Source organism: Nycticebus coucang, chromosome 2, assembly GCF_027406575.1.
Source record: "Nycticebus coucang isolate mNycCou1 chromosome 2, mNycCou1.pri, whole genome shotgun sequence".
In the NCBI taxonomy this organism is placed as follows: domain Eukaryota; kingdom Metazoa; phylum Chordata; class Mammalia; order Primates; family Lorisidae; genus Nycticebus; species Nycticebus coucang.
In genome coordinates, this window is record NC_069781.1 from 21,601,973 (window position 1) to 21,628,295 (window position 26,323).

Here is a 26,323-nt window from a genome sequence, read left to right on the forward strand (position 1 = left end):
ATAGCCTGGAAGAACTTGGTAAATGTTATTTTTAACATTTGTCTCTAGGACCTTCTGAAAATAGGCGAAGGACTCTTCTGTCCTACATGTTGGCTCCCACCCCTGCTGGCTGAGGAAGCCGACAGCAGTGTGGTCTCCGCCTGGAGAAACTCCCCTAGATCTCACACTCTTGGGTCTTTGGCTCCTATTGCGAGTTGAACACATCCCTCTGATCAGATGGCAAGCTCTCTGAGGGGCAGCAAAAGAACCAGCCCTTCTCTGGAGCTTCTCGAAGTGCCTGCTGCGGTTCTGGGTCCCCAACAAACATTTGCTGACTCGATTATATTTAACTCATGAAAATGTTGACTGAGCTTCTGTACCGTGTGGGTCACGGGAGCCAGCTGTGGGGTGAGGGTGTGGAGGGTGAGGAGGTAACACTCACCTGAAGAGCACAGGAAATTAACACTTATGCTACTCAATAAGGGGAAGAAACTTAGCACTGCCACTGGGCAGACTCAGTTCTACCAGGTGGGTGTCATCTACTGTCTTCAAGTAGGTCTCCCCATTCGTACTTCCTTTTTTTTTTTTTTTTTGAGACAGAGCCTCAAGCTGTTGCCCTGGGTAGAGTGCCATGGCATCACAGCTCACAGCAACCTCCAACTCCTTGGCTTAAGCGATTCTCTGCCTCAGCCTCCCAAGTAGCTGGGACTACAGGCACCCGCCACAATGCCCAGCTATTTTTTGGTTGCAGCCGTCATTGTTGTTTGGTGGGCCCGGGCTGGATTCGAACCCGCCAGCTCAGGTGTATGTGGCTGGTGCATTAGCCACTTGAGCCACAGGCGCCGAGCCCCAATTTGCACTTTCTACAGGAGGACACCGAGGTTCCCAGAGGAGTAACTACTCACGTAAGACTAGAAATTAAAAGGGCAAAGTGAGATGGACTCGGTTTCCACTTCACCCCATTTCCCCGTGCTCTCTCCCTCACATTTCACAGCATAGGACTCACATACGTTTCTATATGATCAAATAGATAAATAAATGAATATGCAAATTGTTGTAACATGAGACATACTATGATTTTTGTCTCCAAAGGGAAACAAGCTATTATGGACGTGCCAAGGAATAATAACGGCAACCCAAAGTGAGTGGTAAACAGCTGATAAACCCAATCATGGGTTAATGGAATATAATGTCAGTAACAAAGGAAAGGGGGGCGCCCGGTCCTCACCTGTGCTCTAATGAGGAATCTTCTCTTCGATCGGCAGCGCAGCCTGAGTGCCACGTAGTGGGGGCTTCTTAAGGTATCACAAGGCTCTCCATTCCACCGTGGGGAGTTCTCATTCTTAAAAAGATTTTCTTTACTTTGGCCCTCAAACGGCTGCCCTGGAAATGCTTAGTCTAAGTTTTACCCTCAAAGAATTAACCAAATAAATTGGTTGGTTGACTGAAGGTCTGTAATCCCTAGGAGAGTGCTGTAAATTCCAGATTGTCTTAATATTTCCATTTCCTCCTCAGCCCATTGCAAAGGAGGGAGGTGCCTGAATGGACTTGGGGCTTTGGTAGAGATGTCGGGCTGGGAGCAGAAGGGAGGAATATCTGCACCTCTTTCTGGCAGCCTTCTGTGCAAAGCATTAGAGAAATGTGAAACACGGAGGCAAAATCAGGACAGGATGAGATCTTTGCAAGCTCTTAAACTAACCCAGGTTCTGAGGTTCCCAGAAGGGAGATAACTTGATTTTTTCAGTTCATTTCCATTTTTGTTCTGTCTCGGGAACTTCTTGATTCCAGCTGGGCCAGGAAGGTGCATGGCCAAAATATCCAAAGAATGTCTCCTGTTATGGGACGTTCAGCCCCATTTGTACAACCAGGAAGTTCGATACTTCTGATAACGTCTGGCTATGAGACTTGATGTCCAGGCTTTGTTTTGCCCTAAGCAACTTTGGGAATCTGGTTTGAGGAGAATGGATGAGGGAGCCCACACACCATTAGAAGTGGCTGGCATATCCGAAACCAAAACTGAAATTTTGACCAATATCCTAGACCTGGGTAGCATGGCAAGTGTTGCTTGTTGGTGGAGTCACAGAGATCTGGTAGAGTTTCTGTGAAAAGGCTGCACCTCCCTCTGAAATTCTCACACTTCTCACACTTACACTTTGCGCAGTGACAAGATCCGAGCTTGGGTCTTTTACTTCTTTGGTTTCTAGCGCAGATCGAGGCACATATCCCTAAGTAAACACCTCCATTTATTATTTTTACAGCATTGGGGAAAGCAGAGAGTGGGACAAAACTGAACTGCAAAGAGGAAATGAGAACGACTTGTTCATTTCATCATTCCCCAAGTTAACAGAGTGTCCCAGTGAATACCAGAGGACCACGGACAGAGGAGAGCGCGGCCTGAATTTGATGGTGTGGGCGCTGAGAATTCTCTCTGTTGCAGGAGAATTCCAGGACCTCGGGGTGTCTTCATGGTGGCACTCCACACTGACATCTGTCCATCTAGGACCCTTTCTGTTCATTTCCTAGTGAAGTTTTCCAGGAATCTAGTTACTTCCAACTTTTGGGTATAACCTCATGTTCCCAAGCTCCACTGTCATCTTCCATGAGATTCTTCAGATCCTAGACCTTTGCCTTATGGGTTATGTGACTTATTGGGGAGGGCCCTGTACTTCTCAGTTTCTCTGGGTTACAATAACCAATAACACTAACCTTGAAGAATGGCCAGGGAATTGGCTATCAGGTGGTTTATGTGCCCAGCACAGTGGTTGGTAGACTACACTCCTCTCCCTATGATCCTTTATCTGTCTGGCTGCTTTCTCTCTGAACCTGTGCTCCTGTGAGGCGCATTCATGGATGGTTTTGGGGTGTGTGAGAGAGAAGACAGGGAGAAAGAGAGAGACAGAGAAGGAGGGAGAAGGACGGAGACAGGGTGTAAGCATGTTGGGGGAAAATAAGGAGTGAATGGTCCATCTTCCCTTCTTATTTCTGAGTCCATTTCTAAAAGCCTCCCAGCTCTTCGTCTCAAGCTATCAACATCTTCACTGGAGGCCCTGACAGGGTGAAAATTAACTACCAGTCTCCTGTAATCACTGTGCAAGGTAATGAAGGGCATGGTTATGCTTCCTCCTCACTCTGTCATCAGGAGGGAGCTATGTTTGCACCTTAGGAATAGCCAGTACCTTGAATTACACAGGCTGTGTGTGTCAGTGTGAGTGTGCATGCATGTACGTGTGCAACCACATGTGGTGGTCAGGTGTGTGTGTGTGTGTGTGTGTGTGCGTGTCTGTGTGTGAATCACTTCCAGCTATTTGCTTTCAGATGAGGAATTCCGGAGACTTTTGTTCTGTCTGGCTCTGCCTGGCCCTACACCCAGCCTGCACACATGTCCCCTCCTCTGACCCTGTATTCTCCAGTGAGCTGATCTCATTATGGCAAATTTAGTTACAGCTGAAGTCTCCTTGTAACAAAGATTATGTCCAAGCCCAGAGTAATGGAACCTAGTCGATTTCATTAAAATAAAATTGGTTACAATGAATAATTCAATAGGATGATTTTGTTTCCTCATCTCCTCTTTGTAGATCGAAGAGCTAGTATCCATAATGATTTTTTTTTAAATTGGATTCTTGTTTAGGAAAAGACAATCAGCCATAATTTCTGACAGCCCCCAGCTTACAAGATCGGAATGATCGCCCCAGGAAGCCGCTTTCCGATGCTAAGACTAAAATATTCTTTGTCTCTTTCTCACACAAGCAGCAATAACCTTTGGGTGGTTTCTAAGCACAGCTGCTGCCTCACCTCTTGCCCCTCTAAGGTGCTGAGCGGGTTCACAATTCTCTTGTTTGAGCGATGCTTTTTGAATACTTCTAGGAACTGGGTGCTAGTGCTAAATTTGGAATTCCTGGTTCTCATGCTGTCCTCAGCCCTGTTGTGCCAAAGCAGGACATGCAAGAAGAGGGGACAGAGATAAATGAAGAGCAGACCTGCTCTCTACGAGCGCCAGCCTAATGGGGAAGCCAGACACACAAACAGATACTTAGTGTGCAGCCAGGCAGATGAGTTCACCAAGTGCAGACGCCACACAGGGGCAGGATGAGCTCTCGCCATTCATGTGTGCATCATTCATTCAACCTCTCATTCAGCCTCCTGTACAGGAGAGGCATCAGCAAATGCCATGTCCCCATTTCTTTACACTCTCCTAGAAATCTTCAAAGTTAAACACAAAGAGTCAGGGTGTGGTGGTGGCTCGTGCCTAGAACTTTAGGAGGCCAAAGCCGTAGGATTGCTTGAGGCCAGGAGTTTGGGACCAGCCTGAGCAAGAGGAGGAGCCTATTTCTACAAAAAAAAAAAAAAAAAAAAAATTTAAAAATTAGTTGGGAATAGTGGCATACACTTGTAGCTCCAGCTACTTGGGAGGCTGAGGTAGGAGGATCACTTAAGCCCGGGACTTAGAGGCTGCAGTGAACTGTGATGATGCCACTGCACTCTAGCTGGGGCAATAGAGGGAGACTCTGTCTCAAAAAAGTAAACACAAATGAATCAGTGAAAGATCTAATAATGTAAACAGAAGGAAAAAAATGAATGAAAAGATGATCAAATAAATGCTATTGTTAAGAAATAAAGTGGTGCTATCTTGAACCTCCCCCAGTGATTCCTCACTAGGGCCCAGAAAATTTCATATCATTCTTTTATCTCAAAGCCAGACCTACCCCATTGTATCAGGGAGGCAAAACGAGAGAGGAGTGTTGGGGAATAGTGGCTTATTTGCAAGGCCAGGAGGCAGACTGGTCTCAGAGCCGACCACTAGGCCAGGCAGGCAGAAGCACTGAGTCATGTCTCTGGGAAATGGGAGTCTCTGAAGAAGGCAGGTGCGTGCCTGGCAGGATAATTGGAAAGAGAGCTCTGGGAATAGCATGGCCATCCCTAGAATCACATAAACTCTGGTAGCCCCCAAACTCTAGCTCCCTCAGCTAAGCTGTCATTCCCCTTGGGAAGAGCTGTGGCACATAAATAGTGCAGTAGGGGACTGCAGAATGAGTCACAGCTTCTTAGAACTGTGAAGATCCTTGGAGATCACCAAACTCAAACACTATCTGTTTTAAGAATGGGGAAAGCATGGGGCCCAGAGAAATGGTGAATCTAGTCCAGGGCCACATAACAAATAATAGGAGGGTTACTGTTAATTCAGGGAACACACAATTTGGCACCTGACTTTTACAGTGGGACTTTTACAGTGAGTTTATTCTTACCTCTTTGAGTGGTATATCCAAAATGGAGTTATTTCCTCAAATATGAATTATAACAGGTAGGAAATGAAAAAGATTGTCATCACCCCTAGTGCTCATATTCCTTGCCTCAAGGCACTTGCCCATTTTGTATCAAATCCTTAACACAGGGGACTCACAAGGCCCTAACATTGCATTTGGCTACAGATATGCTCATGTGGCCACAATCGATGACATTGCCTTTGCAGTGGGCAGCTTTGAGAGGTAGAGCAGAGATTCCAAATGTTGACAGGAAACGCTGCACGTGGCTGAGATGTTACCTGTGATGCTGCTGGCTGTCCGATGACAACCCAGCCTGGGCATTGCTGGTCTTGGTGGGATACTGACACATTGGATGCCCACTGGTCCAGGAAGCCCTGTGGCGTATAGACACCACAGTCTTTAATGCTAGTTTTTCGTTCAAACTCCTCACATACTCCATCACCATCATGGAAATAGCACCGGCTTGGTTCCTCTGCAGGAAATAATGGACACAGAAGGGGAGAGATTAGATAGATATTTATGCTTTGGCCTCAGCATTCATTAGCGACTATGGAATCAGACAACCTAAGCCATCAGCACTGCCAAGCCCATCATTGTTAGTCACAGTGGAATATTAGCCAGCCTTAAAAAAGAAGGCAGTCCTGTCTCATATGCAAAAATGTGAATGAACCTGGAGGACATTATGCCAAGTCAAACCAATCAGACGCAGAGGACAAATTCTGCCTGATTCTGCACAGGCAGAAAGGGAAAAGGGGAAGCGGCTGTTCAATGAGTATGAAGATTCAATTATGCAAGATAAAAACGTTCTAGAAATCCACTACATGACACTGTGCTCAGGCTCATCAATACTGTACAGTACGCTTAAAATATATTAAGAAGGCAGCTCTCATATCGTGTGCTTGTCTGTCACAGCACAAAGAAAAAATTCACAAATACTTTTGATCTTCATTACCCCAAGTGAGCCTCACAGCAATGTTGTGGAGAAGGTGTTTTTATTTGAATCTTCCAAATGAGGAAACTGAGATCTTCTGTGTCTTTAATAATTTTCCCCAAGTTTTGCAGTACGTTAACACCAAATGTGGGTGGCTAACTCTGGCATTCACTTTCTATGTTCTGTTATCTGACACCACAGAACATCACCGTTGCAAACTAGGGCTTATTTAACTCCAAGAGGATTTCAGCTGGGCATACAAAAATGAGCTAATCTACAAGAGAAATCAGCTTCAGTCCTGGCTCTGAAACTGAAGTGCTCTGTTACTTTGGATAAGTATCTTTCCCTCTCTGGGCTCAGTCAGAACAGAGAAGGGGATTGGACTAGTAGGACTCCAAGAACCCTTCCTGTCTAATGCTCTAGTCCTCTAAGGGTTTCTCAGATACCTTAGAAGTTTCCATTAAAGACCAAGGGACTTCTCAAATTCTCGTGTCATTCAGACCACAGCAAGCATTTCTGCCTGTCGTGATGACAGGCATAGCGGGCTGCCATGATGCTCACTTAGCTGCAAGGACAAAGATCACAGGAGCACAAAGGCTGCAGTAGGAGGCCATCTAAGCAGGTGTGACCTATGCATGTTTCTTGATGTTTAACACAGAGCAGTACAAGAAGAAACCTAGATGTGGCCATCCAAAATAGATCACCCTACCTATCTTTTAATAACTCTAATTTCAGCTCTTCTCTGCTTTTTTCCCAACTTTTCTAGGGAAAGCTAAATGTCCCCTCCCGTATAGTGCTTGTTGTATAAAGATCCACACTTTAACACTTACCAGACTGTGCTGCTCTTAAGTCTCCATGCTGCAGCTCATCTGAAAAATTCTGAACTCCCTGAAATGTCCCTATCTAGTGTCTTAGGCTTGTTGTGCAATTTACTGTCTATACTGCGGCATTGGAGAGTGATAGTGGTGCTATTAAAAATTATGTCCAGTCAACAGGCAAATATTCTGAGAAAATCTGAGTATATCAGGCAAATCAGAATGAGGAGTCACCCTACGAATCCTGCATAACCTAGGATATCCTTCTTCAAAAGAATAGAGTGAAGCTCTGAAGAGGGCACTGAACTTAGGGCCAAAGACCAGGGGTTTAACTTCTGTGCCTTACAGTAACTAAGTAACTTTGCACAAGCAGCTTTACTTTTCAGCTTCTGTCTCCCCACTTGTGCTGAAGAAATTTCCCGGCCAGGATAACCGTAGCATTCACAGGAAATGAACATAAATGTGCTTTGTGGATTCTAAAATAATCGTGAAGAGAAAAAAAACTCTTGTTTTAAGGGGTTGACTTGTTCCTGAGTGGCTGAATTAAATCAGCTTGTGAAATCAGTACTCACTTGAAGCAATTTCAAGCCACATTCCCTTAGCTAGAAGGAGCCTGGGTCAAGGAGAAATCAGACTTGGATTTCTATGATGCTGACTGTCCGGAAAAGGAGTCATTGAATTCAGGGGCAGCAGAATGTTGAGCCCCTTCCAAGTTCTAAAATCCTTTGTTTATTTCTGCAAACAGTTTACATAGTGAAATACTATCAAAAGAGCCAGAATAAATCAATTCATTATAATTCAATTATTTAAGGATGGATTTAAGCCAGCTGAGGACTCCAGTGACCAGTAGCATGCCTAGCAGTTTGACCATGAAAAGAATACAGGCTCAGCACTTCTCAGTAGCTCCAACCTCTTGGCGAACTTGGCCAACTTAGACATAATATGACTTAGGCCCAACTCAAGAATGACCAGCCATATATCCAGACTTTACTATTTAGAAACCAAATAAAGGGGACTGCAAAAAGCATTTTGACACTAGATGAAGGTATGTTCAGATCCTGAGTCTGCTACACATAAGCTGTGCAGGACTTTAATAAAATAACCCAAGTTCTCTAACCTACATTTTCCTCATTAAAAAAGAAAATGGAGGTAATGACATTTGTCTAGTATTGTTGCTGTGATTGCATAAAATTAGGTGTGCAAAGGCAGCTCCTTCACCCATTTTATGCAATGGAAAACTGAGAGCTAGAGGAGGAACATCCAGGTCCCAGAGAGAGTTGGGAGTAGAGCAAGAAGTCAGAGCTGGGCCTCCTTACACCCTGCAGAGAAATCTCTCCCTACACACAGAATCTGCATAATGATGAAAACACAACCTCTGGAGAATAAGATCATGGGGCTGCCTGACTCTTGGCACCATTCTCTTCCCCTCCCATATAAAGACAAATAAGGTAAGAATATAATAAGATTTATTCTCTAAGATGACTTAATTCACTTCCTTGGGCGGGGGTGGGGGGACTCTCAGAATGGCAGGAATTGGGGCTAGAGTTGAGTTCCCATGAAGGCTAATTTCTTCCTGATTTTGTTTAAGGCCAAAGAAATCTGTGTGCTCGAAATCAGCAGAGCCTGAGGGTGGAGGAGAGACAGGGATAGACGTAGGCAGGTGAGTAGGTACGTAGATAGATAGATAGGTTAAAAGAGAGAAAAGAAATGGTCTGAGAATTCCAGAGAAAGGGGAGCTAGCTATGGAGATGCCTGGTTTCTTCCCCAAGATTCTGCTGACAAAGCTCTTGTGAGTCCCTTTTTAAAATAACATCCTTGGATTCTGCTATTCAGTTTCTGCTGCTACTGGTGTCCCCGGGGCCCGTCAGCTACATCTGCCCGTCTGCATCTGGGGAATTCTCTCTCTCTCTACTCCCTCTGCCCCAAGCACTGAGGAGAACAGAGTGAAGGACAGAATACAAATGCGTGGCCAGGAAACACAAAGACAGAAGCAACAAAACAATAAGATAAAACTGGCTTTCTTGTTTTCATTACATCAGTTTACTGGGCATACTTCATGCTGCTGGTACTGAGCAGGCTGCAATGAAGAGTTTGAAGTCCATACCAGAGTCAAATTGTCACCCTGTCACCCTGACTTCCAAGTATTAATAATAGCTAGGTGACATCAATATTAATACAATTCATTGCAAGGAATATTGTGAAAATTATATACATATAAATATATAAACACGCATTTATATGCAAATACATAGACTTTTGTTAAATATTTGTTGAATGAATGAATCACTACAATTTAGCATCCGTGAGGCCACACTGTTGTCTAAATATAGTTTAGATGCCTCACTCTTTGAAATTTTTCTTTAGCTTATGTCTTAGGGCAAAGGTGACTGGCTTACAGTGGGAATGCACAGGGCCTTTCTGATTTCTCCATCCCATCTCATCTTCCCCTAGCAAGAGGGAATTCCTCATTTCAGATTCATTCCCTTCCATGTGGTGACACATTTAGAATTCCCCTTTATCCAGCTAGGAGACTTGAAATGGGTGGGGTGATATCTCCCCTGGTTGGCCTTTCTTATGCCAGAAACTTTGTTTTCCTTTTGGAAGAAATGAACTCAGCTTCAACAGCCCAAGGCTGATGAACTTTCTATAAATGGACAGACACAGTTGATGCCACGGTACCCCCAAATAACTTTCAATTTTCTTTAGTTGGAAGCGTAAGATGGAATGCTACACCCCTAGATTTCTGAGGCACGTCTGGAGGACACAGTATTTAAGAGAAGCAGAGACTGTTATCCCCACTGGAAAGCTTAGAAGGCCAAGTCGTAAGGAAATGAGAAGGTTTGCCCTAAAGTATGAGCAAAGGCTAGGGTTAGAGCTATTGTTAACAGTTCCTATCCTTTCAGGTAAACATAAAAGATGTAAAGTTAGTCCCCTAAAGGGGGAAGAGTCAGAGGCAATTTGGGAGGGTGATTGGTGGGAGAAGGGAGGGCAATTGAGGGGATTTCACCTAACATGCTCAATTCGAGGGTGTTATAACTTGAACTTTACTTGGAAGTAATAATTTAAAATTAAAAAAAATTACTAGGTTGGAACAACAACAAAAAAGAACCAAGAGTTCTTATTTTATTATTTTTTTTTAAAGACGGAGTCTCACTTTGTTGCCCTTGGTAGAGTGCCGTGGTGTGATAGCTCACAGCAATCTCAAACTCTTGGGCTCAAGCAATCCTCCGGCCTCATTTTTTCATTTTTAGTAGAGATAGGATCTTATTCTTGCTCAGGCTGGTCCCAAACTCATGAGCTCAAGTGATCCACCTGCCTTGGCCTCCCAGAGTGCTGGGATTACAAGCGTGAGCCACCGCCCCGCTTGAGAGTTCCTATCCTTGAAATCAGAAACCCTGCATCTATTCCACCTCTCCAGACTTCCATTTCCTCATCTACAAAATGGAAACAAAATTATATTTCATATTTCCTTGAGTATAAAAGGAGGCCAGGTATGATCAAATAGCATAACAGAGAAATAGGAAAGTGAAAATCAGTCTTGAAGACACAGGGTCTATTTTTTTTTTTTTTTTGCAGGTTTTTTCGGCCAGATCTGGGTTTGAACCCACCACCTCCATCATGTGGGGCTGGCGCCCTACTCCATTGAGCCACAGGCACCACCCCACATAGGGTCTATTCTTAACAATGAGGGATGAGGTTGGGCTGGAGGAGAAGTCTTGTTAAAGATTCCACTTTCATCTACCCTCTGGCTTCTAAGATATCTTGAAGGATAGAAATGATTGAAGAAGATTCCTGAGCTATTTTCAATGTAAATGGCAAGGAAGCAAGTAAATAAACAAAAAAGCTGGATTAGAAACTTTGATTTATGAAATCACTTGGGTGAACAAGAGAAAGAAATAGATAAATAGCTGAAAGAGGGAGGAGGAACTTGTGTCTGTCTCCACAGTATGAGATTGAAGGGATGATTTCCACAAGAAAACTTATTTTCACACTGATTCTTACCAGTTTAAGGGTCTTGAACAGATAATCTTAAGTTATTTGTCACTGTGAAAATTAAATTAAGTCAATGTGTTCTTCAAACAAGGTGTGAGATCGTGTGTATTCTTCAGAATAGTGAGGTAATTTAGAGCATTTTGGCTGTAAGTCTTCTACGCAAAATACAAATCTCAGTGTGCTCCTTCTTTGCATATTCCTTTCACAGATCCTTGCTTCTTAAAGAAGATTTTAGCTTGGCATACAGGACCATCCACAAACTCCCTTCCCTCCCCTCCCCTCCCCTCCCCTCCCCTCCCCTCCCCTCCCCTCCCTTCCTTTCCCTTCCTTCCTTCCTTCTTTCTTTCTTTTTTTTTTTTTTTGACAGAATTTCACTTTGTTGCCCTTGGTAGAGTGCTGTGGCCTCACAGCTCACAGCAACCTCAAACTCTTGCACTCAAGTGATTCTCTTGCCCCAGCCTCCCAAGTAGCTGTGACCACAGTGCCCAGCTATTTTGGGAGACACTTTGGCTCAGGCTGGTCTCAAACTCATGATCTCAAGCAATCCACCTGCCTTGGCCTCCCAGAGGGCTAGGATTACCCTGTGTTTTTCCAAACCAACCATTCCATTTCTTTTCTGCATGCCCTCATAAGGGTTGTTTCTCTCTGCCCAGAATGTGTTTTCACTTTGCTAACTCTCACTGGTTTGTTTTAAGATTTAACTAAGGGGTCTCCTTAGCAATCTTCTCTCTTCTTTTTTTTTTTTAATTGTTAAATCATAGCTATGTACATTAGTGCAATCAAGGGGTACAATGTGCTTGTTTCATATACAATCTGAAATATTCTTATCAAACTGTTCAATGTAGCCTTCACGGCATTTTCTTAGTTATTGTATGTAGACATTTGTATTCTGCCTTTAGTAAGTTTTGCCTGTACCCACCCATTCTAAGATGCACCATAGTTGTGGCCCCACCCCTTACCCTCCCTCCACCCTAACCTCTCCCCTCCCTTCCCCTATTCTTAATCCCCTCTCCCTGGCTCCTACCCTAGCGGGGTTAAGTATCCTTCCTTTGTGACCTCACAATTCCCAGATTTCCTCTATCACAGTCTTTCTTAGTGTTAGTCTCCCATACCAAGCATGAAGGGTCTGTAAACAAAACTGCTAAGTCTGTCACATCTTTATTTCTAACTCATAACAGGACCCAACACGGAGGAGGCACCAAACACAAGCTGAGGAACAACCGAATGGATGAACAACAACTGGAAGCGCCTAGTCTGCCCTTCAAGACAATTTTGGAACTCTTTTTCTAGAATGGCCATCAAAGCTGTTGTCATATTGCTCTAAATGTCATTATAATGTCTTCTTTTCAATATTTCCTTTGTCTTCAAGTAAAGAAAAAAGTCATCAGGGGCCAGATCAGGTGACTGAGTGTTGGAGGGTGTTCCAATGTAGCTATTTGCATACTGACTAAAAACTCCCTCACAGACAGTGCTGTGTGAGCAGGTGCATTACTGTGATGCCAGAACCATGAGTTGATATTCCTGTTTCTCTATTGATGTTTACTTGGTCTGCTGTGCTTCTCACAGTCAGCTAATGATTTTGAAACACTATTCAATGTATTTTTGGAATGCTTTTGTCAGTCTGCTTGTCACTGGTCACCCTGACCTCTCTTCATCAGTGACACTTTCTTTCCCCTCAGAAAAATGTTTAATCCATTTGTACACTGCGGTTTTCCTCATGGCATTATCCCCATAATCTTGGACTAACATATCCCTGACTTCACTTCCACTTTTGACAAATTTAACAAGTTCTAACATTCTTGTGATAGCACATAAAAGAGCACAATAGGGAGGTGCCTGTGGCTCAAAGGAGTAGGGCGCCGGCCCCATAGGCCAGAGGTGGTGGGTTCAAACCCAGCCCCAGCCAAAAACTGCAAAAAAAAAAAAAAAAAAAAATTGCACAACAATAATGAACACCACTCAGCAAGACACCGGCACAGGTTAACACAAATACAACTGTACATTACTGATACACCAAGGTTATGAAACCTTGCCAAACTATTTGCACAATGCTGCCAACATAAGTGCACTGGGGCAAGTTGCCATAAGATGACAGTACCAGAAACAAGATTTCCTCAAAACAGTCATCTTCTTCCAGGGGAATGTCAGTCACACTTCGCCTAAAATAATGACTAGCTTCACTACCAAATTTCTTCAAACCTTGGAATTACAGTTTTCTGAAACAAATCCCCAAGGGATTGCTTCTCAAACATTTCTGGGATGTCCAGCTGGGATTAAGAGCCCAGTAATTTATTTACAATCATTTTAGCAATGAATGAGCACCAGAAAAGAGGTACCAAAGCTTTCTGGAGCTTTTAGGAGTGAGGGCTGTTATTATCTCCAGCTAAAACAGTTTCTAATCATTACATGAGAACTGGAGAAGGCTATCACTTCATTTAATTAATATTTACTGGTCAACTGCTCATTGTCTGTGCTGGTGCTCGGAATACATTGATGAATCAGTATGAGCCCCTTCCCTATCAGTACTTTTGGAAAAATGGGGGAAGTCATCCTTGAGAAAACGGTTTGGAATAAACTTCTTGAAGGATAAAAAGAATGTGAGCATTTAAAGAGAATAGGGTATGAGTGAAGGATGAACCTCAACCTATACTTGAATAAGGAGATTCAGTGGATCCTGGAATTAATAAGTTAAAGAAGTTGATCTGATGCCAGATTTTAAAAAATCAATGCCATGTTAAGAAATTAGAATTTTATCCCTTAGGAATAGGGAAACTTTGAAGAGTTTTCTAAGCAGGAAAGTAATTTTGTCCTATTATTTTTATGCTCTTAGAGGAAATGAGGTGTAAAACTTGACTTAGGAGATTTACCATTTATTATTTCTTTGATTTGGGAAAAAAATGCTTGGAATTTCTAAGCCTTGGTTTCTTCATCTGAATAATGGTTGAAGGATTGATTTTTTTTATCATGCTCACAATAACTGAATAATACAGGTAAATAAATAATAATATGCAAAACTGTTTATTTAGTTGTTTCTATGGGCCAGGTATTAGGATAAACTGTAGGCATCGAGTTGTAAATAAAACTTCCAGAACTTTTTCCTCCATGGGCACATCCAGGGATAAATGCAGTCACAACACTTAGTACTGAGCAGGTAGTCAATAAATGGACTCTGATGATGATGATGATGAAGCTTACAGCAATTATTTCATTTTACCTATGGGAAAGTTGAGGTTCATAAGGCTGAAGTGATTTGCTGAACTCTTTCAAGAAAATATTCAGTAAAAAAGTTGAATCTTCTACTTGAAATATTAAAATGATACCCAATCCATTGGACCACGCCACCTCCTAAGAGCCAATATCAATATAGGATTCTGGAAACAAAGTAGTCTGTTACCCTCAAACAAGTTTCAGTATTACTTTTAGAAATCTTTGATTTCACTTTTCATAATATTCACTGGTATGGACTAAATATAACTAGTTTGAGAAGCTGTTAAGGTTACCAAGTTTCCTGCCCATTGAGGAAATAAACAAATTAAAAAAACTACCTGTAGATGGGCAGGGGAAGTTCTCAGTCACAGGAGATGGACGTGACTTAGGGTTTGAGGAGAATGCCAAGGATCTGGATAGACACTTTTCTGAGATGGGCTACCTTCCAAAAGATGGGCAGATTTACCTGTCTTTCCAAACTTCTTTCTTATGAAGTTGGGTCAGCTTTTGATAAATTAACATCTGTTTCTATTTCCAGCTAAGAGAATAGTGATTGGCATCATGATATTCTCTTCTAGTCCAATGGTTACTTTTTTAAAAAATGTTTTAAAGACCAGACCCCCCCCCCCAAAAAAAAAGTATTTTTTAAGCTCAAGTATTTATTTAGGGATAGGTCCAACAAAAATAAGCTTCATGCCACATATTTCATTCAAACAAAAACAAAAAGACAAAAAATAAAATAAAATAAAACCACAAAGCACAATCTTTGTATCCAAATATTAGCTTCTTGGAAACAGAGGACTAGGAATGCCTTACCCCCTGATGGTTTACAAAGGGGAAGCTTGGGTTGGGGCTGGGAGGTAGTTCTATTGGCATATGCTTCCTCTGGAACAGAAATATCTTGACTTTATATAGCCTGTCTTTCAAAGGCTTCGTGTCAAACCCACATTGCTGACCTCATTTAATTCTATTCAAACCAGGGTTTGTCCTTAACCTCCTCAACCAGATCAGCCTGCCCAGAGTACAAAAGCCAGAGTGGTGAAGGTCTGCTAAAGAGCCATGAGTCTATTAACAAGGTGCAGATGCCAATGAGGTCTACTGGATTGGAGGAGCTGCGGATGGTTTCTGGTTCCTTCAAAGGTTGGTCACATACCTACATGGTCCAGAAATTCCTCCCTGGGTGTCACTGTGACAGGCGAGCATTGTCTAACAAACTAAAAATTATATTTGGAGGTTGTCTCACATTGTTACACCAACTCCACACTCAAGCCCACTCATGTGGAGAGCATATCCAGCATAGCCTCATCCTCTGTCAACTTTATCCTTAAAACGCTCTCCTAACCAGCTTTGGTCTTCCCCACTTCAATCCTCTCACACAAAGCTGCCTATGAGTGGTTAATCTAAAATGCAAATCTTGTCATGTTTGAAATACTTCATTGGCTCTTACAAAACTTTAACCCCCCCCACCTACCTTTCAAGTCCTTCTGCAGTCTAGCTCCAATTTTCCCATTTATTCTTAGTTCCAATCACATCTCCACCCTCAAATACATACAGTTCCTTCCCAGAACTCATACTTCAGATTATTGGCCCTTATTTCCTTAGTCTAAAAGCTGGCCCCTACCGTTGCATCTTCCGTGAAGAATTAATTCCAGCCTCTTCAGCTTCATGACATCTCATCTATCACTTTCCCATCACTACTTGTCTAACACAAAAAACCAGTTCCCTATATTTCCTGTATCTTTACTCTCTTCTTCTAAATAAGAAAAATAGGATACAGCCTATCTAAAAATTTAAAATTAAAAAAGAATTAAATAATACAAAATTTTAAAATCTAAAACAAAACCATAACCTCCATTCATTCAACATCTCCTCAACACTATTTCTCTTCTCCTCACACTTCTTTCCATGATTTAGAGTAAAGCTTATTGAGTTATCTAGACTTACATTATTCACTTTCTCTGCTATGCTTCACTCTTCAGTCTGTTCCAGTCTGGCTTCTGTACTCACTACTTCACCAAAATCAACCTCATTAAGGTCATCATTGATCTTGATGTTGCTAAAATTAACCATACACCCAAATCCTCACCTTGCTGGACCGCCTTTAAACATACAAAGAGGTAGCCCACTCCCCTTTTCTCCAAGTGCTCTCTTTTGCATATTCCACGACACCAGCTCATCCTAGTACTTTCTGACTCCTCCTGAGAGACTCAGATTTTTTTTGTTTTCTCTTTTCTAACTAGAAATGCTTCCAAATATCAGGAAATACTTCTATCTGTACTCTTACATCCAGTCCCAGTTTTTAAATACCCCGGTGCCAATGACTTAAACATTTATGGCTTTAGACATGACCTCTTCACTGAGTCCCAGATGCATACAATGACATCTCTAATAAACCCCTACGCATAAAGTCATCACATACTCAACATATCTAAAACAAAAATATTGATTTCTCCCCATGTTTCCATTTCTTTCACCTTATGAAATGACTCCACCATCACCCAACCATGATGTAATCAAAGCTCTCTCAGGCATCTCACCCATTTTTTTCAGCCCACCTATCAACATCATATAAAATCCATCAGTCTATCTTAGGGGCCATCTCCCCCCCACCCCAAATGGATCCACTTTATTCCACCACTACCACACTAATCTAAGCCACCATCACTAGGGCAATGCTCCTGTAACTAGTCTATCTGCTTTTTCTGTGTCTGATTCCCAACAATCCCTCTTCCAGAACGTAGTTACAATGGTCTTCTAAAAACATTAACTACACCATGCCACTCGCCTCACCTAAAACTCCTCAGTGGCTCCAGGTCCCATGTGAAACAAAGTCCAAAGTTTGTATCATGACGTACAAGTTGCTGCTTTTTCTCTCCATTTCCTGCTGCTATTGTCCCTGCCCGCTGCCTTCCATTCATCCATCCATCCATCCAGACAGACATTACTCATTCAACAAGGATCTCTTTCTTAAGCCAAACTTGATATTGCTCCAGGGACTTGAACTTGATATTTACATTCCCTGGAATATTTTATCTCTAGCTTTCCTCGTGGCCTTTCTCATATTTAAGGGTTACTTCAAAATATTACCTCCTTAAGTGATAACGCTATCTACCTACAGCAAGTTTAAATTCTATTCCTTCATCCCCACTAGAGAGTAGCATACCGTATACCTTATTTTACTTCCTTCACTACCTAAAACTTTTTTTTTGGAGACAGATTCTCACTCTATTGCCCTGGATAGAGCTCTGTGGCATCATAGCTGACAGCAACCTCAAACTCTTGGGCTTGAGAGATCCTCCTATCTCAGCCTCCCAAGTAGCTGGTAGTACAGGCATGCACTACCATGCCCAGCTAGTTTTTTCTATTTTTAGTAGAGACAAGGTCTCACACTTGCTCAGGCTAGTCTTGAACTCTCAAACTCAAGCTATTCACCTTCCTTGGCCTCCCAGAGTGCTTAGGATTATAGGCATGAGCCACCACTCCCGGCCTAAAACGTATTTTGTTTGATTATTTTTACCTGCTCCCATATGATTTAAGTTTCATGGAACATGTTTTAAAGTGCATCCTTTTCTTTAGGATCAAGAAAACAGCCTGGCCATGTTATGTTACTGATGTTTAAGAATAAATGAATAAGTGAATAAATGGACGGACGACTGTGCACAGCCCTTAGATTCTGAAATATTTGTGAAGTTGCAGCAGTCTTACTTATATTTATAGCCCTTAATACTTAGAATAGTGTCAACCTGATAGCAGGTTCTCAGAAAATGATGAATTAACAATCTCTTCTTGGAGTTTTTGATTCTCTTGTTATTGAATGTATTGAAGATGTAGCTAACTTGATTTGAATCTGTTTTAACAGATGTGCTATATAAAGATTTTTACGAAAATATTAATTAAAATGAGGTCATCATATAAACCCAAACACATATTAGAGGAAAACATCCAATTCTATATTAACTATCTTATAATAATATTTTTCCTGTGAGACTTTGTGCTTCACCATCTGTCCTAAATATTGTTTTATTTTCTGTCTTACCTGAATCTGAAAAGAAATGAAATACTGGGATAGAAAAAACGTCATATATTTTAGACTAAAATTTAATAAAGAGATTAGACAGCCTTATGAATTGGAACTTGAAGATGCATTTACATCATCTTGAATTTAGCATAGTTATTTAAATGGCCTAAAAAGATCGTAAGTAAAGATAGTAATTCTAATAAATAACAATACAGCAAAAATAGAAGAATATTCAAAGCCCTAAATGACTTGCAGCAGGGTCTCTTTTGGGTTCTAATGATAACTTGTAATATGAAAAGGCGTGTAAAATTAGTATCACATAAAATATATTGTGACCAAGAAGGAGGCAGGCATTCTAAGCACAAACAGAAGGAAGAGTGATACCTAGGACCCAAAGGCCTTAGAAGTATCAGCAGGAAATGACAAAATGAAATTTGGCCAGGATGATATATGTTGATAAATGGAGAAAAACAATCCAAAATATTGATATGCAGAGAGCGTGCAAACAGTGGCAGAAGAGGGAGGTAATAAAAGGTAGCAAACGACAAATGCAGAGTCAGTGGTTTGAATGTGATCTCATCTTCATATTTAAACAAATAGAAGAGAAAGGACAGAAAAAAAAAGAAAGATACTTTCTCAAAATCTGCAGCCTGGTAATGAAAAGGGAGAGCCAAGGGAACTGGAGATGGGAACTGATGCCCTGATCTACCCATGGCTTTAGACAAGTCACTTTCCCTCTCTGGGATGCAATTTTGGCCGTTTCCTCTAGTGTGGAAAGAAAGACTTAAACTGAGTAGCTTTGCGATTCCCTTCCATTGTGTCAGTCTAAAATGTATTTGGTTCTTAACTTTTGGACCTCAATCATTAAAACGCTTTTTTTCAGTTATGATGGGGGAACATGATCAGCAGAGTGAAGGCCGAGAAGGACGGGTGATGAACCCATTCTGAGCCACAGAGAGGACTATGATGTGAAGCAGATGGGATAAGGGGCCAGGAAGCGGAGTCCAAACCTCAGCCCTGCCACTGGCTTACTCTTGGGGATCGGGTGACATACATTATCATTCTGAGTCTTGCTCTTTTTGCCTATTAAAAAAAATGACTATTTTATACTTCTTACCCATTTTGGAAAGTGGCTTGTAAGGATCAAGTAAAATAATCCTATGGAAAATGCTCAAACATAAAAATGACCAGCAGTGTTGTTTTCACATTTTATTATTGCAGATACAATCTAGAACTCAGCTCCCTAATTATCAATGGATTTTGCAATTTTTTGTTTCTTTGTTTGTTGAGGTCTTGAATCAATCATCGCCTGCCCAATGACAGGACTTTTCTAATCACACTAGGGAAAAATAGTTCCCACCTTCACCCCTGTCTCTATTCCACCAGTCTATTTTATTCCCTTCAGGGCATTAGCTTGCATCTTCAAATGTTTACTTGACCACCGTACTCCATTTAAAACAGAATGGCAGCTCACGAGAGCAAAACATAGGCTGTTGTGTCCATGGCTGCATTTACTTTTTGGTACATAGAAGGTGATCACAAATATTTGCAAAGGAACAACTAGCTTAACACTGCAAGATTCTTCAGAAGTTATCTAGTCCATATTCTTCCTTTTGCAAATGTGGAAACTGAGATTAGGAAAGGTTAAGTAACTCACTGAATGCCATATAATTACTAGTTAGAGGCCAAGGGTTCTCAGTGGCTAATTAAGGCTCATTATATAAATATTAAAAACAAGCAACGTCAAATAGGAATTGGTTTCTGAGAAGTGGATGTGTGTGAGCGTCAAGAAAAACAATGCATGTAAATAAAAGTCAGCATATACATATAGGTATATCTAGTTTTCAATCCAGTAAAACAGCCCATCATTGTGTTAAGGCATTCACAAGATTCTAGCAAACAACAAAAAAAGACTTTTGGACAAGCGGATGCTATGTCTACCAGTGGGACAAGGACTCAAGGATGAGTCAGGGCACCACATGAAAACCAAGCCAGTTCCCCCAGTCTGGCATAGCTGGTCATGACTAAGGGGACCACAGCATGCTGTGTTCTTGGTGGGGTTCCCATGTAGAAACTGGAGTGTCAAAATGGATGCTTCTACCCTGAGTCCTGATTGGTTTGGCCCTCCTTAAAGACCATCCTCCTACCATATGGCTCAGATAACGTCCAAAATAGATGAGCCATTCAAGCCACAGTGTCTTCTATCTCCACGCTGGTGAGAGAGACACACTGCGAGGCTCTAAAGGACAGAATCACATGCAAAATCACACTTGGGTAAGTTTTCTTTCTTTTATGTGATGGGGCAGGTTACTCTTCAGAAATAGAAATAGGACTTTAGGCTAACTTTAACCTATCTGCTCTTTGATTTCTATTGTTTAACTGTATTTTGTTCTTAACAGAAATGTGTATATCCGTCTTTCTCCCCTCTCAAGAAAGAAAAAGGGCAGAACAGAGGGAGGGAAGGGAGGAGAAAAAGGAAGAGAGGAAAGAATTTTTCCTAAATCTTAAGAATTAGCCAGCAGTCTTTGAAAATATCATTCAAAACCTGCTCTTTTTGATCAGACACGATACAGGTCATTATAACTATTCATATTCAAAAACAGTTCCAAGAAGCAGTGGCCACTTGGAGGTCAGTTGCCATCAACTAAAGGAGGTGTTTGCCCAACCAAGACTAAGAGATTACAGATTTACTTATTGTATGTAGATTCTAGGACAAAGGCCGAAGAAGTCTTCTTGGGTCCTAGGTGGACCAGCCATGGCTGGACGGACAAATTCTAGGCCACTGGTGAGCTAAGATATGCTCAGAGAATAGGACTCTGGAAGGCATGATCCACTAAGCAATGGGTATGAAAATGTTTAACCAGGAGAAGAGAAGGTTCAGAGGAGACATCTTTGAACAAACTATGGTTGGTCCAAAATGAAATTGCCTGTCCCAGAAGACACAAAGTTTTTCATTCAGCATTTATGAACGGAGGCTTAATGAGATTGACAAGGCACAGTCTGCCCCCTGCCTGCCCCTGCACCCTGCTCTCTTCTCTAATGCACTGGGACCCTCTCACCTCTCCACCTTTGCAGAGGCTCACTCCAAATTCCCAGTGTGTGTGCACTCATAAATTGATGGGCACTTAGGCTGATTCCACATCTTTTTAATGGCGAATTGTGCTGCAATCAAATTATATTTAGCATATCTAATGTATTATATATAGCATAGTTAACTGAATGACTGAACAACTTGCACATGCAAAGTACACTGTTACATGTTTCAAGTACATAACACCATTTAGTACCAGAAGAGCCCTCTGTGTTTGGTGCTATATTTCATTTTACAGACAAAGTAACTGAGGTTTAAAGAAGTTAAGCCATTGCCTAAGATTTCACAAGCTGCAGAATCAGGAATCAAATCCAGACTAGTCTGATTTCAAAATCCAAGCCTGCACAGCCACTCACACATCCCAATTCATGTCTTTGGTATGGATGTGGGTACGGAAGGATCTAATGAGCTGGGCTGATTTGATTATTCCTGGAATACCATGCAGATTTTGTACTATGTGGGGGCTCGGGGACCTGGTAGGGGTACGATCATATCCCAGATCCCACTAATTTTCTGGGCGTCAATGATGCACAGCACACTTAGGGGTCAGTCCCAGTTTCCTCTTTGACAAACCAGTGAAATAATGAGTATCTTCCCAGATGGTGGGAGGACAAAAGGAGAGCTATATAGAGCCACCTAGGGCTGGTGCTGTGGCTCTGCCTCTAATCATAGTACTTTGGGAGGTGGAGGCAGGAGGATCCCTTGAAGCCAGAAATTAGAGACTAGCCTGACAAAGAGGAGGATCCCATCTCTACAAAGAATACAAAGAATAGGAAAAAAAAAAAGCTAGGCGTGGTTGCCTGCTGCCTGCAGTCCCAGCTACTCAGGAGCTCAGGTGGCTGAGGCAGGAGGGTCACTTGAGTCCAGGAGTTTGAGGCTGCAGTGAGCTATGATGCCAACACTGCACCCCAGACTGGGTTACAGAGCTAGACCCTGTCTCAAACAAACGAATAACAACAACAACAAAAAACTAGACAGAAACCAACTAGCACTTAATTGCTTTTTTTTTTTTAATAAAAGATCAGGAGTTTCCTTTTTTCTAAAGGGAAGTAATCTATCTCTGTTACCTTGTACCACAGTTAAACTGCAAAGGCTCGAATAAGTTACGCTTTGGTTAAGCATTTCTAAATTTTTTTAAGTGAAATCCGAGTTTTTTTTGGCAAGTGATTGAACATGCTGGGCCCAGCCTCGGGCCCACAGTCCATTAGGGAATTTACGAGGCGAGATGGGGACCATCAGCTCAAGTGCTCCCTTCAGACGCAGTACTTACAAAGCCATCAATTTCCTTAACAAAGAGCATTGGCTTAAATGCCCCTTAAAGTGGTGTTATTTACACAGCTATCCACTTCCTTTTGAATTCTCTGCCTGGGGGGTGGCATACCTGTAGCTCTTTCCAGCTACCGGTTAATTAGCACCCCTCCCAACCCCACGTGGAGGCAAGCTGCAGACCGGGACTTGGCATTCAAAAGCAGCTCAATTTGGGGTTATCAGAAAATCTTAGGGGGTGTTCCAAACACCACTGAAATTGATGGTTCTCCCTACCTCTTCTTTTAAAGTTCTAAAGCATTCAGACCTTGACAAAGAGCGAAGGCCACTGTCAGTCTAGAGAGAGGGAAGGAGAATTAGCACTCGAGCCCCCAAATACCACACAGGAACACAATAAAGATCAAAAGTGCACCAGCAGCGAACACTTACGGAGTCTTTCTAGCTCTGGGGAGTATCTATGTTGTAGTATATTGATGAGAAAACTAAAGCAGTCCCCTACCCTTTTGTGCCAGAATTAGGATGTCAGACTCATCTAGGCAAGAAACCTCTGCCCTGGGCCACCTGAACCAAGAAATCCTGCCTCAGGTGACAGCTAGAAAGAAGAAAGTCTCCGATTCAATCTGAGGTTGGTCTGACTCTAAAGACCAACAAAGCTCTACTACAGTTTTGTTGCCTGAGAAATAAACCTGTCTCCTAAGAAATAGACCCTCTTTTCACCCACTTATTCTATGTTTACTGAACCACAAATTATGAACTAAGTCCTGGACCAACTCCTGGAAAATCAGATGAATTAAAGTGGGTCTCAGCACTCCAGGGGCTGAGGTTCTAGTGAGTGATCTCTAAGTTATGACTACATGGTATTTCACTCTTTAGAATAAGATTTGGTAGGAGTATAGAGGAAGGACGCCTCCCCCCCATCCAGTCTTACCCAAATTTGAGAAGACTTCCCTAAGGAAGTTATACCTGGGTTGTATCTGTCCAAGGAGGAATGGCTAGTGGGGAGCACACTGTAGACAGGGGGATGCTATGAGCAAATGAAAGGAAACCAAGCCCAGGTGCCATGGTTCACGCCTGTAATCCTAGCATTCTGGGAGGCCAAGGCAGGCAGATTGCTTGAGTTCAGGAGTTGGAGACCAGCCTGAGCAAGAGTGAGACCCTAGCTCTAAAAATAGCCAGCCATTGTGATGGGCCCCTGTAGTCCCAGCTATTTGGGAGGCTCAGATAAGAGGATCGCTTGAGCCCAGGAGTTTGAGGTTTCTGTGAGCTATGGGTCCACAGCCCTGTACTGAAGGAGACAAAGTGAGACTGAAAAAAAAAAAAGGAAAACAAGAGAAAGAAAGGAAAGAAAGAAGGGAGGGAGGGAGAGAGGAAAGAAGGAAGGAAAGGAGGGAGGGAGGGAGGGAAGGAAGGAAGGAAGGAAGGAAGGAAGGAAGGAAGGAAGGAAGGAAGGAAGGAAGGATGGAAGGAAGGAAGGAAGGAAGGAAGGAAGGAAGGAAGGAAGGAAGGAAGGAAGGAAGGAAGGAAGGAAGGAAGGAAGGAAGGAAAGCAGAGAATAGGCAGAAAGCATGACTTTGAAGTACGATATTATATAAAATGCAAATGACCAGATCAGATCACGCAGACATTGAATGGTCAAGTAAGGAATTTAGATGCATCTCAAGGGCAATGCAGAGTGACAAAAGGTATTGCATTTGAAGAAGCTTTCTCTCACTGGACGGGGGATAGGTCATAGAGGGGACCAGCAAAGATGGGGAGCCTGTTCCAATTCTCTTACAATAGTTTAGGCAGGACGTGAAAGGGTCCTTAAATAGATGCAAAGATAATAGGGGGAGAGAGACTGATTTGGGTGTAAAGAGATATAATTTCCAAGTAAAATTGGAAGAATGATAACTGTTTGAATGTGGGAAGTGACAGAGAGGGAGGAGTTACTGATGTAGTCTACGCTTCTGATTTAAATGTCTGGTTGGCTAGTGGCGCCACCAGTTGAGATCGAGAGAAAAACACTTTTGGCTGGTTTGGGGAGGAAGATGGTGAACTTTGAATTAGATATGCTGAATTTGAGTGCCTGGGGGTATCCAAGTAGAACAGACCTGGCAAGTAAGAGGCACCCAATAAATAAAAGTCTGCGTGATGAAGAATATAGCCTAGGTAAGAAACACCATTATCACTTCTGAGTCAGGAAAAGATTTTGGGGGCTGGGGGGGGCAAGCCTGGAGCAGAGACGTGGTCCCTGTGCTTGGGGGTCTGGTCAATTGGCTTTTCTTCCCTTCCTGTTCCTTTAGGAGTTTTCTTGGCAAAAGGCAGAAAGACAAATTGGAAAAGGGATTTAAGACGCTCGCGCAGCCCTTTCCTTGGTAATGAGGCTGAACTCAAGTTAAACGCATGGTTTTGGAGTCCTGAACTGAGGGACCAGCTCTAGCCAGGACCTTTCAGAGTCCTGCCAATGGTGGTTGATAGTTTAATTTAAACTTACGGATAATTTGGGCAGGTTTCTGACTGGTGTTGAAAGCTGAAATAACTGATTTCTCTTCAGGTCAGTTTGCCAAGAGTATTTTGCTGGCCCTTGAAGAGGATCCCATTCAAAGAAGTTGTTCTTTTTAAAATACTGCGCTCAGCATGTCACGCTTCTGCCCAGAATCCACCACTTGCTGCAGGATCAGACCCTCGCGCGACTTCCCTGCAGTAGCTTTCTTTAGGACTAGTCTGCTCACAGTACGCAGGAAAGAATCCTTGTTCTGGACCTTTACGGTAGCAGAGCCCCACACCTGGTCTTATCTGAGTCCAGCTGTCTAGAATCTTTCAAAGACTCACCAGCATCCCCATCAGTGGCTTTCCACTGCTCCTGGGTTCTCTCACCCCAATCCCTGCCCCTTTCTTGACCATTGTCTTTGGAGCCTTCTAATAAAGATTTTCTGCTATTTGTCCTTCCCATCTGCATCCTGCATAGGACAGAGATTTGTATGCAGCAAGTGCTTAATTTAAACAAAAACTAGTGTGAGACTGATCACATTCATTCCCAGCTGTCAGCAAACCACCTGGAGGAAAGAGAAAGCAACCACCGTGCCTGTGAGGACAGAGCTGCAGATACCGGGACCTTGGGTATTTCGTCTTTTTCTCCAGCAAATGGTAAACCCAGTCCTTTGATAACTATTATTGATAGGTTCTGGCACAGAACCGGGTGAAGGTCTGCGAGAAAGGAGAAGAGGCCAGTCCAGGGACAGCAAAGACTTTAGTAGAGGGGAAAAGCAGAGTGGAGACTGACCAGGTGTCAGCTCAGCTCTTACCCAGTTGCAGAAGCCTTTTAAAAGCCTGGTCAGTGTAACTGGGACGGGGCAGTGAGCCCGGAGTACCGCCTGGGGCTCTTCTTTAGTGTGGGGTCAGGATATGGGTATACCCTTCAGAATATGGGCAGGGTATTTCCAGGAACTCTGGCCTTGAGACACTCCAGGAATCTGGGGAGGGGTTTTTTTCATTTGTTTTCATTTCTGACCTGATCTTTTTGTTGTTGTTGTTGCAATTTTTGGCCTGGGCCGGGTTTGAACCCCCCACCTCCAGTATATGGGGCCGGCATCCTACTCCTTGAGCCACAGGCACTGCCCTGACCTGATCTTCTAAAAAATGGCTGTGCTCCTGTCCAACTTACGAGAATTCCTTCCTCACAGTTATAATTCCAGATTTTTTTTTTTTTTGCAGTTTTTGGCCAGGGCTGGGTTTGAACCCGCCACCTCTGGGATATGGGGCCAGTGCCCTACTCCTTTGAGC

General features: G+C 42.7%; 1 protein-coding gene across 1 annotated transcript in view; it reads right to left on the bottom strand.

Annotated features, from left to right (window-relative positions):
* The window catches only part of LOC128567301 (pappalysin-1), a 143,802-nt gene that overhangs the window by 98,760 nt on the left and 18,719 nt on the right, over positions 1 to 26,323 (bottom strand). The window contains exon 3 of the mRNA XM_053564446.1: positions 5,519 to 5,712. Within this exon, the coding sequence (XP_053420421.1) occupies positions 5,519 to 5,712 (194 nt within the window). The remainder of the gene's footprint in view (positions 1 to 5,518; positions 5,713 to 26,323) is intronic.